The sequence below is a fragment of the Galeopterus variegatus genome, unplaced genomic scaffold, assembly GCF_000696425.1.
Source record: "Galeopterus variegatus unplaced genomic scaffold, G_variegatus-3.0.2 Scaffold687, whole genome shotgun sequence".
Lineage (NCBI taxonomy): Eukaryota > Metazoa > Chordata > Mammalia > Dermoptera > Cynocephalidae > Galeopterus > Galeopterus variegatus.
In genome coordinates this window covers 301,783-318,285 of record NW_007726798.1, presented here as the reverse complement: position 1 = coordinate 318,285, position 16,503 = coordinate 301,783, and the positions used below count along the sequence as shown (strand labels likewise).

Sequence of the window (16,503 nt, the reverse complement as noted above, 5' to 3'; positions counted from 1 at the left end):
CCAACAAATGGCTCATTCATGGATTAAAATATTCTTCATAGCTGAAGCCATTTGCTTAAAAACTTACCTCCATTAGCTGCTCATCCAGTTTTACTTGTTTCTTTTTCAGGCCTTCATTTTCCAAATGAATTGTTTCTAATTCTCGTTCAAGGGCATTCATCTGACTGACCTGTTAAAAAAAAAACAAAAAATTCCCTTCAAAAACAAAAACACCTGAATTGGCCTACTTTGAGAAATCTGTGCTAGACAGAAACCTCAACTCTTGGAAGAAAGCCAAGTTAATTCGACAGAGAAAAACAACAATGAGATTCAGTGCACTGCTTACATTTAAGTAATCTAGTTTTAATCACAACTTCTCACATAAAACAGATTCCTAAGGCAGCTGGCTTTTCAACTTCAATGCCACCCACTGTAAGAAATACTTGTTATCTTACAACAGTACACATACCCACACATACATATATATGTACAGTTAAAGTACATATCACTGAAAACTTATCCTTACCATGAGCCAGGGACTTTGATAGTTTCTAGTATATTTTACTAACAAAAAATACTGCTTTTTACTAAATCAATTACATGATCCTCTACTATGGATCTGCAGTGGGGAAAAGCACTGTCTTAAGGCAATTTAAAGGTTTAAAATCGAGAATATATAAAACCTGATTATATAACTCCTTTCTCAATTTTAAGGATAAAATTTGAAGATTTTATGTGTATCCATTTTTGGAATTCTCTGTACTACAGGAAGAATCTAATGAGGTAGAGAACACTGTGGTTCAGAATATTGCTAAGTAGAAAACGTGACTATTCTAAAATGCTGATATTTGCTTTCATCAAAAAGAGCTGAGGAAAGCAGCAAGAATTGTTAAACAGAAGTGTAATATTTCCAGGTCTATTTTAAACTCATTGTTATTTTAAAACCTATCATAAGTCTTCTTCCTCAGTAAGCAGCAATGAAACCCATTCTTTCTGAAAAATTTACTTGAAGGTACCTGAAATCAAATGACATTTCAGCTTTAGAGCACAACCAGCCTTCTTACTGCAAATGGTCATGAAAACTTTCAGTTGTTTTTAATATGAGTATTTTATAACAAAAGTAATATTGTTTATGTTTTCCCAGGCTTTTAAACAAACCATATTTTTAAGAGGAGGAAGATAATAGTGAAAACTCTTGAGTTTCACTTTAGAAAAAGAAACAAAAACAAGTAACATCAACCATCCCCAGCATAATACTGGTCTAGAATTCTAACTTCATGGGACAGAGTATAGAGAGCAATCTGAGCTGAGCTGCAGAGGTCTGACCATGTGCTAGCCAGTCTCCAAGACGGCTCCCAGTGGTCCCCAATTCCCAATATTCATACCCTTATGTGGTCCCCTCCCACACTACATCAGGGTTAGTCTGACTGACGAACAGAATACAGCAGAAATGATATGTCGCTTCTGAGATTAGGTTATGGAAGGCACTACAGCTTTCATCTTAATCTGTTGGTCTCAGTGTCTGTCTTTCATCACTCCTCTGGGAAAGCCAGCGGCCACATCCTGAGAAAAGGTCCAGGTGGTGAGGAGCTGAGGTCTCAGGCAATCAGCCAGTAAGGAACAGAAGCCTCTTGCTAACAGTTATGTGAGCTCAGAAAGCAGATCCTCTAGTCCAGTGAAGCCTTCAGATAACTGCAGCCCTGGCTGCCAGCTGGACTGTGCAGCCTCATGACAGTCCTGAGTCAGAGAACCCAGCTGAGCTGCTTCTGAATTCCTGGCCCACAGAAACTAAGAGACAATAAATGTCTGTTGTTTTAATTTGCTACACAGCAATAGATGGCTAATACAGACTAATGAACATGATTAACTATCTTCTTTATGAAAGCTTAAATTGTTCTTTTATCAACCATTATCCTATCAAAAAGAACTATGATACTATTTTGCCAAGATTACAAAAGCATAAAAGAGATAGAAGGAAGAACCAAAATATGCCATTGTAATCATTTCCTTAGAAGTATGCATGGGAAGAAACACACACTTAGGGACATATTATGGTCAGACATATGGTATATACTCTCAAAAACTCACCTTCCTGTTAGTAGGAGATCGATCTTTCTGAAACTGTTCACACTCTCTCTTTAAGCTCAATTTTTCTTGATCTGTGGGTTTCATGGTTCCTGACGGGCTTAAATGTTTTTGGTGCTTGTGGGGAAGAAGGTTGGATTCCAGTTGACGGACCTAAGAAGAACACATGTAAGAGGAAGAAATGCTAATCATTCAGCCAGGAAAAAACAAACAGCAAACATAAGGAAATTTTTTATTCAGCACTTGGGTTCTGTTGTATAAAAACACTTTCTTTTTTAGTCAAGCCTGCCAATTCTTAAAGCTTACTTTTCTGGATTTCAAAAGATCCTTTCTAGGTAAACTTACTTGGGTCAACAAACCCAACACTGTGAGGACAAGATAGGGAAGAGGGGACTTCTGGGTCCACTAAATCTCCAGGAGTCAACAGTGTGTGTGATGTGGCAGCTAAGAAAACAGACACCACAGTCCTAAACACTTGCTCTGCCGTGAGCATAACTTTTAGGAGTGAGTGAGATACCAGTGCCATTTATTCTGTATTGGACTGGTCACACCTGAAACAATGAATTTATGTCCAATAAGTTCCGTGAGGACAAGGACCATGTCTGTCAACACTGCCACTTCAGTGACAGCAGTTCTAAATGAATATTTGACTCTTCAGAGAGTTCCTCCTTAAAAAGAGGTGTTGAAGCATAGGTTAAATATTATTGGTTGACTATATAGCAGACATAAAGAATACAAGCATCAGTTTGGTCTTTGGAAAAGATGACCTTTAAAGATCAGTCTAACCTTGAAATGCCGAGTCTTTAAAAATGGACACTTTTTTCTCTTACAAGGTTTTGGTTGCACCTACAAGATCTAAGTCTAGTTTTGCCATTTTCATACTTCTAGTCTTGGTGGCTAAGCCAATATGAATGAAGTATATATATATATATAGTTAACATAATTCCCATGAGTCTATATTTTGGATATGAGGATTAAAGTAACAAATACATGTTAATATAGAACTGCTTTATACAAAATGAAAAATACTTTATAAACATATCAGGATAACATTATATGCAAGTAAATGATAAGTTATACATTCTTAAAATAAGTCTTCCATAGCAGGATACTCAAATCCACACCCTAGAGCTATTTCAGTCATGTCAAACATTGATCATTTTCACAGGAAAATGATCATTTTCAAACACATGCCACCATGTGCAACTCCTCAAGGTACCTTCTCCCGGGAGTATGTGAGTTCCGCTTTGGTGTTCTGTACCACAGTTTGGAGTCTTTCATTCTCTTGCCAAAGCAGCTGTTGTTCCTCGTTCATCAGATGATCCAACTTGTCCCAAGACAGACTTTTCTGCTGCTTATGGAACCCTGAAGGATGGGTGGATATTTCTGGGGCCCAGTTCTTAAGAGAGAATTGCAGAGTTAAGCTTTAAAAACAAGCTGATGGGTAAGTTCTGTTTTGAAAAAGGTGTTATATTTAACTAATGACAACAATTTTTAGTAAACACCTTTCAACCTTTACTTTTGTCTAATAGGAGTGCATGTATGTATACAGAGATATGAATAAAACAATATTCTTGGAGTTTGATTTTAAAAAAGATTTGAAAATTCTCTGTTTAAAATGGTCTTTGGCAAAACAGTTATGTCAAGTCCAATAGCAAATATGATTATAGGGCAAGTCACAGTTCCATATAGGACCCATGTGCATAGAGATTAGTGGCTTAAAAAATGGCCTCATTCTTATGAAGTTACCTTTGAACCCAGATAAAAGACTTTTCATTAACAGAGGACGCAAACAGAAGTCTGAAATGCACTGCCAACTTGAAAGCTTTCATAAGCTCAATTCCAGTTTCATTTTCACGTATGCAATCACATCCTTTTTTTAGAATCCAAAGCACAGATTGTCCCTGTAATTAAGGCCTGAATTAAGGAATATGCTTTATGCTATCAAAGTGATTTTTTTGATCCTGAAAATGATTAATAAATAAAAAATGTAACACAACTAAATAAGCCTCCTGCATTTTAAGCCAAACATGAAAAAGGAAAAAAGGTATAATCTCATTTTGAGAAAAATGTCAGCCCAGAAGTAATTTTAAAAAATGGAAACAACTATTGCATTAAAAAGAAAAAACCACCACAGGGGAAAAAAAATGTATCACCAAGATAAAATAACTCAATTGATCTGAATTTATTTGCACACATATTAAGCAACATTGTGATATATTAAAATGAGACACACTTTCAATAACACCACCTTGTGTCAACTAGCTAACGCTTTAACCAGCTCTTCCTGAACTTTCTGGTGTCACAGCAAAAACCCATTTGGTAGCAATGAATTATCTCCTGAAATTCAGTACTACTGTTTTATGCCATGGTTTCCCTTTTCAGTACAAGTTTTACTTTTTTGAAGTCTATTGTGTGTACTCCTAGATTAATTTCTTACAATGTTTTATTTGGCTTAACTTTTTTAGGGTCACATGAACGGTTTTATCTATCACTTAACTAAGAAAATGTATTACTTTTATTGCTTCAAAATTCAACTCAGCCATGGTCTTCTGATTTGCTCAATACAAGAAATTACCTTTTTTGCATCACTATGGTTCCATTTACATGAAGTTCAGAAACAAGCATCCCTAACCTACAGTGGCAGTGGCAGTGGGTACAAAAGTGGTTCTCCTGTGTTACCAATTGGAGTGGACACAAGAAAGTCTGCTGGGTGCTGGAAATGTTCTCTATATTTTGATTTACGTGGTTGTTACACAAATACAAACATACACACGCACACAGAGATACGTAAAATATCACATATATTTAATTATGCATACATATACATATAAACATAATCAAGTTATAGATTTAAAAGTTGTGCACTTTACTGTAAATAACATCTCAATAAAAAAAGAAAAGAAATTACCTTGTCACTAGCATTCTGAAGTTGCTTATGTAAAGATATCACTTCTTGTTTTAAAGCCTCCTTTTCCTGTTGAGTCACTCGTAGGTCGGATTTAATCCGGGACATTTGCAGGTTTACATTCTGCAGGGTATCTTCTAAATTCTGAACCTGCATCATGAGAACAATCTTACAATGCTACACAAACCCTCGTGGTTACACCTGTAGCATGTGCAGGAATGAATGAACAACGACAAGAGAACTCCAAGGTCCCTTCTGTTTCTATTTACTATATCCAGCTCTAGCTTCAGTAGCTCAGTGGAAACCTAGGATATTATGTAAGTTTACAGAATGTTAAATTGTATTTAGGACAATAATGAATGATGCCTGGAGCACGGTATTGCTGATATAGTCATCTGGTAGATTACCAAGTGATATCTTACAGGACAAATGACTAACTGACACAGAAGATAGTTTCACTGAACTTTGTAGGAATTACGTTTAGCCAGCAGTGTTGGTTTGTAAATGACCTCTTGAAAATAAAAAATATGCCTGGAGAATCCTACTCTACACTAATATTTCAATTTTAAAACATTTAAATTTGTGAAAGAAATGTTGATAGAGATCTTTATAATAGGGCATGAACCTGCCTTAGAAATCCTATTTCTAAGTTAGAAATAAGCAGTCATTTTTATACACTATTCTCAAACTTTCATAAGAAGTAATTTCATAATTAATGAACTTTGAAGGAAATGTTTAAATTATTTTACCATACTGTAAAGATGTATAAATATTGCTGAAATTAAATCATTCAGAGCCCTATTAGGCCACTTTCTACCTGGAACATTCTTTCCACTGGGATTTCTGTTAGATTATATAGGAAAATGCTTACTGATAAAACAAGAGTTGTCCACATACCCTTTCCTGTGATGCCACCAGCTGTGACTTTAAGCTCTCACTTTGGTGCTCCCAAGACTTCTGTTCCTCCTTCAATGTAGCAATTGTGTGCTCTAAAAGACTTGATTTTGCCAACTGTTTCAGGAAGAGAAGAGAGGTAAGAGGACATTTTTGCAAATATATCTAGCCTTAACTTATAGGTCTCCACTTACGTTGTTAAGAACATGTGCCATCTGTTTATGTGGGGGAACAGGGCAAGGTAAAAGAAAGAAGTAACTTTCCTGACTCCCTGTTCTACATCTAATTTTAAGGAGTCACTTTTTCTGGGGAGTTTTCCTTTTTTCTTTTTTCTCACTGCCTCATATTTTAAGGATGGCAGATGGTGGGCTGGAAGACAATTATAAATCTCAAGAGCATACCATAATAAGAAAATATGAAAAACCCATTAAGGCAGGTGGGGGGAAAAAGCAGTGTTTTTTAATCTGTTAGGGAAAATACAATAGAAAAAAAGGTGCTTGTATAGGAAGTACATCTTAGATTATTAAATACAATATGTATATTATTTACATTATATATAATAGAACAGTGATATATAAATAATATATATTAGGTAGCACTGTGCTGTATTAAAATGAGACAAACTTTATATTATTGCATCTAATAATATAATTATTGAAAACTAACGTAGACTTCTGTCACAATCATGGCTTCAGGATATCTAAGGCCACAAAATATCAGCAGAAATGCTACTCCAGGAGACTTTAGAACGTTGAGGCTAACACGGGAGGCCCATGTGCCACTGTCCATAGAGAAGTGTTCATTATGGTGCATACTATATGATGATGGTAAAGTCTTATTATTATTACTACCTTATCAATACAGCTATTTAATTCTTCATTTAGAGCTTCCTTTTCTTTCAGCAGTTTTTCGTTGTAGCTTAAAACACTAGAAATTTTTTGCTGGAAGTCAGAGAGATCAGGACATCTGTGCAGCTGTAAGAGATAAACAAATGAGCCCTCTCTTCAGTTCTCATGGTTGTATTTATAAAGAGGTATTTATAAACAGAGCATTTTCATGGCTGCTGGTATTTTCCTATCTGTAGATATTTCAGAGGACATATAAACTCTAGTAGACTATAATTAACTTTAACAAAATGTTCTCTGTTGGCTTCTCTCTGCTCCCCAATTGACTGCTGAAATGTCTACTCAGACTCAACCAGAGAGACACTTAAATAATGGGCCTAGCTTTCCATTTCATCTTCAGGGTAAAATAACACACTGCCATTCTGTCATTAATTTAACTTGTGCACCTACAGCATAACATTTTCCTACTTTTTTTTTTTAACTAGAAAAATTTTTTCAAAAATTCTCAGTCAAGACTAAAGAATTGGCACAAACTATATACAAGATATCAATACAAGGGCAAATTTAAAGATAAACAAGTAAGTGTTTTTCAGCTTGTTCCATGTGCCTTTCCCTTCAGAAGATGCCTAAATGACATGCCACTAAACTGTTGCTGGTGTGGACACACTGGCTTCCTCCTCTCCACTTTATGGAATCAAGACAAACTAAAGACTGTTTTTGTTCCTTTTCAGCATCCACGCTGGTACTACTGACATTCTGGGCTGGATAATTCACACCTGCAGGATGTTTTGCAGCATCTTTGACTTTACCCATTGGATGCCAGTAGCATCATTTCCCTAGCTGTGAAAACCAAGAATGTTCACAGACAATGCTAAATATGCCACGGTTAGGAAGCAATTCTCACCCCTCACATTCTTTCCACTGGGATTTCTGTTAGATTATATAGGAAAATGCTTACTGATAAAACAAGAGTTGTCCACATACCCTTTCCTGTGATGCCACCAGCTGTGACTTTAAGCTCTCACTTTGGTGCTCCCAAGACTTCTGTTCCTCCTTCAATGTAGCAATTGTGTGCTCTAAAAGACTTGATTTTGCCAACTGTTTCAGGAAGAGAAGAGAGGTAAGAGGACATTTTTGCAAATATATCTAGCCTTAACTTATAGGTCTCCACTTACGTTGTTAAGAACATGTGCCATCTGTTTATGTGGGGGAACAGGGCAAGGTAAAAGAAAGAAGTAACTTTCCTGACTCCCTGTTCTACATCTAATTTTAAGGAGTCACTTTTTCTGGGACCGGTCTGTATGTGGGATCCGAACCCTCGGGCGGGAGCACCGCCGCACTTCCCAAGCGGCGCACTATCCCGTGCGCCACCGGGCCGGCCCATGAGAACCACTGCTTTTTAAAGAGGCTGATTGTTTCTTATACTTCTTAAATCCTTCCCATAGTTTACAAGTTTTTAACTTCCCTCCAGTTCACTTGGCTTTCTAATTTTCAATTCTTTATTATCATTATTATTTAATGGCCATCTTCCTACTTCTCACCTGAAGTTCTTTCACATTTAGCTTTAGGAATATTATGACAAAATGTACTTTAAGGGTTGAATCTTGTTTTCAAGGGGCAGCAAATCCAGCATACCTTACAAATTGGAACAGGTCAGAAATATATGGAAAAATGTATTTTAAAGTACCTGGGCACTGGTTTAATAAAAGACCTTCTCCTTTCCTACTGCCTTCCTTCCCACCCCCTAAACATCCAGAAAGCTTGATACCGTTTTAGGTGTCAACAGATTGGCATGTGACTTCTGCTGATGCTATTTGTGTTTCTTTTCAGTGTAATAGATAATACGTGTAAAAGTGCTCTGTGAACTATAAATCATGATATCACACAGAGTGGCACATATTTTCTAGGTCCAAGATGTTCATCAGCAACAACAGGCTGACATTATCCTACTCCTGTGATCTAAGAGTCCCACTGCCTGATGAAGCAACTTCCTACCAAAGGCAGACAGGACTCACTGTTTGTCCATCTCACTATTTATACCAATGCCTCTGTAAAAAAATGCAATAAAAATGTGCCAGATGATGTCCTCATCATGTTATTTTACACTCAATTTTGCTCCTTTCCTTCTGTTCTCTAGCTGAGCAAAGTAGCCCTCAGACCTATGAAAAATGTTCAGAATCACTCACAATTAAGAGAAACGTAAATTAAAACAACACTGATATGTAGTTTCTCACTTATAAGGCTGGTCATAATTTAAAAATATGACATTATACTCTATTGGCAAAGTTGTGAGGAAACAGACACTTTCCTGTGTTGCTGGTGGGGTACAAACTGATATTATCCTTGTGGAGGTCAATTTGGCAATACCTAACAAAATTGCACATGTACTTACCTTTTGCCCCAGCAGTCTCACTTCTAGGAATCTACCCTATATATAAATAAACCTCCAGCAATATGAAAATTCATATGCACAGGGTTAGTCCCATGCTATGGATTTGGAACTGATCACTATCATATTACAGGCTGAACAACAGCCTTTCAAAAGGTAAAGGAAAAAAAGTACGCCCAAGTTAATTAAGATAAACTTGGTAACAATAGCTTTGGAATATTTGGAATACACCACAGACAGGCCCTATGAATGTTAACTTCTGGCACGTTTATATGGGACAGAGAGCTTCTCTACTTATGGCAGAACAGATATATTTTGCATAGCAGTATGTGACTTGAAAAGGTCTTATAAAGCACCTATTGGGTACCACCTATTGGGTAACAGGCTTTATGAAAGACACAAATACCCTGAGGGTCTTATAATCCTATTAGGAAAGCAAGAATTATATGAGTCAATTAGAGATTAACATAAACTTAACACTAGGTGGTACAGATTCAGTGTTTCAGCATTCAGGGAAGGACACCTTTATGCTTACAGGCTGAACAGAGAGACGCAAGAAAGAGAATTTTATAATCTCAGGGTGCCATAATATTAATCTGATGGTGGAGCAAATAAATAAAATGGAACAACTAAATTCTCATACTATAAACCAGTATTGTTCCAACTGAAAGATTTCTGTACATACTGGAAATTACTTAAGAATGAAATAGGACAATCTTTAGCATATAATTTTTAAGGTGAGCCCTCTTTTATATGTAAAATTAGGCCTTTGTTTGAAACTTTGAAACAGGCTTCTGAAAGCCAAATTCACAATGAGACTGCATCCCTGATAATGTGCTAGAATTCACTCTTCTTCCTGAGACAGATGCCTCAAACTGGCTATGAGAAAAAGACATAAGAGGAACCAGCTTCATCTGTGTCTCACAGATCAGAGGGAACAAGTTATGAAAATTATGAGCAAGAAAGACACCCTCTTTTTAGACAAATTTCTGTTACTTTATCACCTGGCTGGGAGAAAGAAGAACAATATGTTTCTTAAACTGAAGTGGTTGGGATTCATTTACAGTAACAGAATTTTAGAGCCTACAGCATAGATAGGTTGCATAACTACAACAGGTGGAGAATGAGCAATAGGAGCCTTTACAAACAGACTTGTACTTTAAGTCCTCACCTTTACTAAGCAATAAGCTAGTTGACAGGACACAATACAAAAGACATTTGGTGGCTAGAAACACCAGACCATCAGGGACAAACTGCACCACAAACCCCCCTAAGGAGCACGTAGTCTTACCTGTTTCATTTCTTCCAGTTCATCTTTGAGAAGGAGGTTTTCCTGTTCTACAATATGGGCCTGTATTTTAACTTCAGAAAGTTCTGCCTCCAGAGAAGACACTAAAGCAGAGGACTAAGAGAAAAATAAAAAAGCCAAATTACAGATATATTCACGTAGGCTGGGGAAACTTACTAGGTTCTCAAAAGACCATATTAAGGAAACAATAATACAAATTCAATGACACAGTGTTTTATGACCATTTATCCTTATACTCAAAGCTATTTTTTAAGACTTTCCACTTAAACGGCATGAAAATGATTTCTTTTTTTCGTTAAATTTTTATTTTGTCAATATACAATGTATTTGATTATTATGGCCCATCACCGACACCTCCCTCCTTCCTCCCTCTCTCCCCTCCCACCCAAGAATGTCCTTTCCGTTTTGTTAGCCGTGCTAGTGGTTTGTTGATTTTATTTATCTTTTCAAAAAACCAACTTTTTGATTCGTTGATCTTTTGTATTGTTTTTTGGGTTTCAATTTTATTAAGTTCTGCTCTGATCTTGATGATTTCTTTCCTTCTGCTAACTTTAGGTTTGGATTGTTCTTGTTTTTCTAGTTCTTTAAGATGCAGTGTTAGGTTGTTCACTTGCCATCTTTCCATTTTTCTGAGGTAAGCATTTAATGCAATAAATTTCCCCCTTAATACTGCTTTTGCTGTATCCCACAAGTTTTGGTATGATGTATCATTATTTTCATTAGTTTCAATACATTTTTTAATTTCCTGCTTGATTTCTTCTTGGACCCATATGTCGTTAAGTAGAATGTTATTTAATTTCCATGTGTTTGTATAGTTTTGAAAGTTTCGTTTGTTATTGATTTCTAGTTTTAAACCATTGTGGTCTGAGAAAATACATCATTTTTTTGGCAGTCCCGACCCCATTGAATAGGCTTGGTGCCTTTGTCAAAGATCAGATGGCCGTAAGTGTGTGGGTTGATTTCTGGATTCTCTATTCTGTTCCATTGATCAATGTGTCTGTTTTTATACCAGTACCATGCTGTTTTGGTTATTATAGCTTTGTAGTATAGTTTAAAGTCAGGTAGTGTTATGCCTCTAGCTTTATTTTTTTTGCTCAGCATTGCTTTGGCTATGCGTGGTCTTTTGTTATTCCATACAAATATCTGGAGAGTTCTTTCCATTTCTGACAGAAATGTCATTGGAATTTTGATGGGGATTGCACTGAATTTATATATCACTTTGGGTAGTATGGCCATTTTCACTATGTTGATTCTTCCAATCCAAGAACATGGGATATCTTTCCATCTTCTTGTATCCTCTCTAATTTCTCTCCATGAAAATGATTTCTAAGGTAGTTTTTGCATGTTTCTCTCAGGGGAGAAACTTTGAGATGCAAATCCTGTTTCTCCTCAAACTTCTGCTTATTAATTTTAGCCTATCAGTGGATTTTGTCTACAACAATAATTACTTTTGGTGTTTGCCTAATAATGCATCTCTGTTTCTTTCTTCATACATTTATTAATTGGAATTCTACTGTAAGAAAGAGCTGTCATTTCTCCCCACTTATTTAATCAATTTTTATATCAGTATGGACTCAGATATTTACTGTATTCAAATTTATTTTATAATTTTACCTATTTTATTCTATACTAACATTATTTATTGTGTTGATCAAATTGTTCAAGCTTTGGCCACAAGGAGCTCCTTCAGGTTGGGGCCTGTGTCCTTTCGACATGTCCCATCTTTTTTTTGGAGCACTTTTTTTTTTCTGGCACGATGATATGTTCCAGGCTCAATTTGTATTTTCTCTGCTCCAGCCCTGGAATCAATCATTTTTCCAAGGAATGCTGGTTCCTTTTATAGGAGAATGATGTTTAGAAACTAAGATCTGGGTACTCCATGCATATACACACATTTGTATTTCTGTATCTCTCTAACTCTTAATATGTATTAGAAACCACAAATGTATACCAATATCTCAGATCCCAATCCAACATCAGAGGGCTCATCTTAACCTCCCCATTTCCCCATTTACATTTTCCTTCTCCAACAGTGAGAAATCCAGTTCTTATTGTCTACAATGTACTTACTTATTTGTCCAATTCTAGTATACAGAAGTAGTTTGAGAATTACTAACCCACACCCCCACGAGAATCACATTTACTGACTAGGTTACTATAGCATTTATGTACAATTCTTTTTGTCTTTAGCCTGGATGGTATCCAGTCAAGATACTAATTTCCAAAGTACTTCTTTTCTTCCCCAGTATGGTCATAGTATCTATTTATAATACAGTTAGGTTCATTTATTAGTGTTTCTGTTTCATTTTGATCTCCTCCCACCCTGTCTTGATTGGTTTTATTAGTGCATTTATTGTGGGGGCATGTGAACAGCATGTGAACCATTATTATGGTTCTAAGAGTCAGAGCCACACGAAAAAATAAACTCAGAAATATCCCTCCCTTCCTCATCCCTTCTACCACATTCCAACTCATCCTTTTCCCACCCACTCTCTAACCATCCCTGTAGTATCTGGTTCATCATTCTTGTATTTCTTTTACACAAAAGAGCAGATAAAGGTGTACAGTATTTTCTTGCCCCCTCTTTCTTACATGCATGAAAATATAATATATATAATCTTGTGCTTTTCTTTTTTCACTTAACAATATGTCCTGAAAATCATTTCATACAAATAGAGATCTTTATCATTCTTTTTCTTTTTTTTCTTTAAATAGCTGCATAGTACTACTGCATGGCATCAACATACCCACCACATTTATTTAATCATTCTCCTAAGTGTGAGCATCTAGGTTTTTTTCCCACTCTTTTTGCAATTACAAACAATGCTGCAGTGACTAACCCTGTGCATATGAATTTTCATATTGCTGGAGGTTTATTTATATATAGGGTGGATTCCTAGAAGTGAGACTGCTGGGGCAAAAGGTAAGTACATGTGCAATTTTGTTAGGTATTGCCAAATCGACCTCCACAAGGATAATATCAGTTCGTACCCCACCAGCAACACAGGAAAGTGTCTGTTTCCTCACTACTTTGCCAATAGAGTATAATGTCATATTTTTAAATTATGACCAGCCTTATAAGTGAGAAACTACATATCAGTGTTGTTTTAATTTACATTTCTCTAATTGTGAGTGATTCTGAACATATTTCATAGGTCTGAGGGCTACTTTAATTTTTTGTATGAATTGTTTATGTTTTTCGTATTTTGCTATCAAGGTTTGGTCCTATTTTACTCAATTTGTAAGTGTTCTTTACTAGTAGGGATATTAGCCCTTTTCTCTGTGGTATATGTTGTAAATATTTTCTCCCAGTTTGTCAGTTGTCATTTGAGTTTGTTTATGATATTTTTTTGCCATGCAAAATTTTTAAAAATGTAACCAGTTTTTTCTTTTATTGCCTCTAGTTTTTGAGTCAGTTAGACAGCCTTACTTTACACCAAGGTTAAAGGTAAATTCACCCATGTTTTCTTCTAGTACTTGTATAGTTTTTTGGGTTTTTTTTTTTATATTTAGACTCCTAATCCAGTTAGAGTTTATCCTTCTGTATGGTATGAAATATGGATCTAATTTCATGTGTTTTCAAATGTCTACCCAGTTATCCAGGAATCGTTTATTAAAAAGTCCATCTTTACCCCAATGGTTTAAGAAACCACCTTTGTTATATACTGTTTCCATTTGCATTTGGGTCTAATTCTAGATTTTCTTTCCCACTTATCTATTTGTCTATTCATATGCTAGTCCCACACTGTTTTAATTATTTAGGCTTTATGTATAAAAAATTTAACATAAGCATTTCTTCTATTTCTTGGGATTTCCTGAAAAAAAGCTGTCAGGTACTACATACCATACCTGCACTTTACAGTGTTCCAGTTCTTCTTTCAGATTAGATTTTTCTTGTTCCCAGTCCTCATATGTACTGTTTCCTGGCTCTTTCTCCTTCTGGCATAGCATTTCTGCCAGACGTTGATTAAGTTCTTGTAATTCTTCCTGATTTTGAGAGTTCTTTTGGCTAAGTTCTGTATTTTCCAAATCCAACTGTTGGTTTTTGATTTCTAATTCTGAAATCTAATTAAAATTAAAATAAGCTTTAAAAAGTTGTTACCCTACTTCTGCTAAAAACAGATTTAGAGACTAATTGTTTTTCCCCTACGTAAAGTTTAAAAATATACACATATTTGATAACAGAAATAATGCATACTCATTATTACAAATTCAGTCAATTCAGAAGTGTATGAGGAATTGAGACACTCAATCTAATCCCACTCCACGGGGGCACCCACTTTTCACAGTGGGACACTTATCCCTCAAGATCATTTTCCATGCATATACAGAACCCATATGCACATAGAGAATCTTTTCCTCTTTTTAGCAAAAAATTGGATCATTTCATTTTTGCACAGACTGCTTTTTTCACTCATAATATCTTACAGACTCCTATCTTTCCAAGTTGGTGTGTTCAGAAATCACCACATTCTATATTTTTTTAGTATCGGTAGGACAGTCGATGGAGCAAGATGTTCCATAATGCATTTATCCATTCCCTCATATGTAGACAGACATATAGGTTTGTTATCATTATTTCTTTTAATTATGAAGAAACAAAAGGATCTTTTGGAAAACTCATTTATATGGGGGTACTTCAAAAAATTCATGAAAAAATAAAATTAGAATAAAAATCTTTCCATGAACTTTTTCTCCCCATGGACTTTTTGGAGACCCCTCGTACGTGGGAGCATTTTGTATGTAGGATCATTGTTTTTCAAGTGGAGCTGCAGGGTTAGAAGGTCTTCATATACATTACTGTTTTGATAGACATCCCCCAGGTGTCTTCTCCGTGCTGCTACCACCTAATAATTCTATCAACATGTATGAGTATACCCATTCTTAATTCTAGATGATATCAGTCTTTAATTTTTGCTAATTCAATAGGTGAAAAAAGAAACTCAGTTTATACTTCCCTAAATACTAATAAGGTTAACCATCTTTTTATATTTTGCATTCTTTTCTTCTTGACCATTCATATCAATTGCCTATTTTCAAGTAGGTTTTGCCATTTATTTGTAAGAGACAAAATATATTTTGGATGTTAACACCTTGTTTATTTCAAGTACTGAAAACACTTCTTGCCCCAGTATGTCCTTATTTTTGACTATTTCAGACAGATTCTAAAATAGATTTCCCTTGCACAACTACATGTTTTATGATTATACAAATTGAGCACTGAATGGCACAAACTATCTGAATAAATCACAATTCTGTGAAATGATATGCTCATTAACTGGCATTCTATAATGGTGAAATTCTGTCCTTAACTTTCTGCCTTCAGTCATGATGAGGAAAAAGGAAGGAGCCAACATTAATTGAAACTACACAAGGGCTAGATTGAGTTTCATAGGTATGGTTTTGGAGGTATCACCTCCCCACACCCACTGATTAGAAAGATTGCATTAAGCACTTAGGGTCAAGAAATAATATACACATTATTTCACAAAAAAAGGAACCTATTTTAGAGCCAGCATGAGGTGAGTTTCCATTTTCAAACTCATAATTTACAACCTTACCATCATTAACTTTATGTTATTCTCATAGCATGTGCTACATATATTTGGAAATTTCAGATAAAAAATGAAAACCTCAGAAACAAGGAACATTGGGAAATATTAAATATTTTCTTACCTGTTTCTTTAAATTTTCAACCATTTTTTGAACTGCAGCTTTTTCCTGTTTTACAGTTTCTATTTTTTGCCTAAAAAACAATAAAAATATAATTTAAGAGTGAGGTTTTAAAAGATGAAGTAAAATAGTTTTAGTCCTTGCAAATGTCTTAGAAAATTTAAGTATATGTCTTACCACATTTCTTCCTGAGATCCATTTAATTTCTCTAATTTCAGGTTAGAAATGCTATCTTCTTCATTTAAAGTAGTAATTTCACTTCTTAAAATAGAATTTTCCTCTTGAAGCTTTTCAGATTCATATCTGGAGTACAGAGGTTAAAAAAATAGTTACAACAAGGCAGTCATTTGGCATCTTTGGAAAATATTTTCTAGTAACTTCCAATAAAAGAAGTATTCCATGCCAGTTCAAAAGAGAAGTC

General features: G+C 35.4%; 1 protein-coding gene across 1 annotated transcript in view; it reads right to left on the bottom strand.

The window, feature by feature from the left end:
* NIN (ninein (GSK3B interacting protein)) overlaps positions 1–16,503 on the bottom strand; it is a 94,142-nt gene that overhangs the window by 10,965 nt on the left and 66,674 nt on the right. Inside the window, exons 18-27 of the mRNA XM_008571394.1 lie at positions 16,260–16,385; positions 16,086–16,155; positions 14,259–14,474; positions 10,392–10,505; positions 6,718–6,840; positions 5,870–5,983; positions 4,976–5,122; positions 3,284–3,463; positions 2,068–2,217; positions 68–169 (exon numbers count right to left, since the gene is read on the bottom strand). Of these exons, the coding sequence (XP_008569616.1) occupies positions 68–169; positions 2,068–2,217; positions 3,284–3,463; positions 4,976–5,122; positions 5,870–5,983; positions 6,718–6,840; positions 10,392–10,505; positions 14,259–14,474; positions 16,086–16,155; positions 16,260–16,385 (1,342 nt within the window). The remainder of the gene's footprint in view (positions 1–67; positions 170–2,067; positions 2,218–3,283; positions 3,464–4,975; positions 5,123–5,869; positions 5,984–6,717; positions 6,841–10,391; positions 10,506–14,258; positions 14,475–16,085; positions 16,156–16,259; positions 16,386–16,503) is intronic.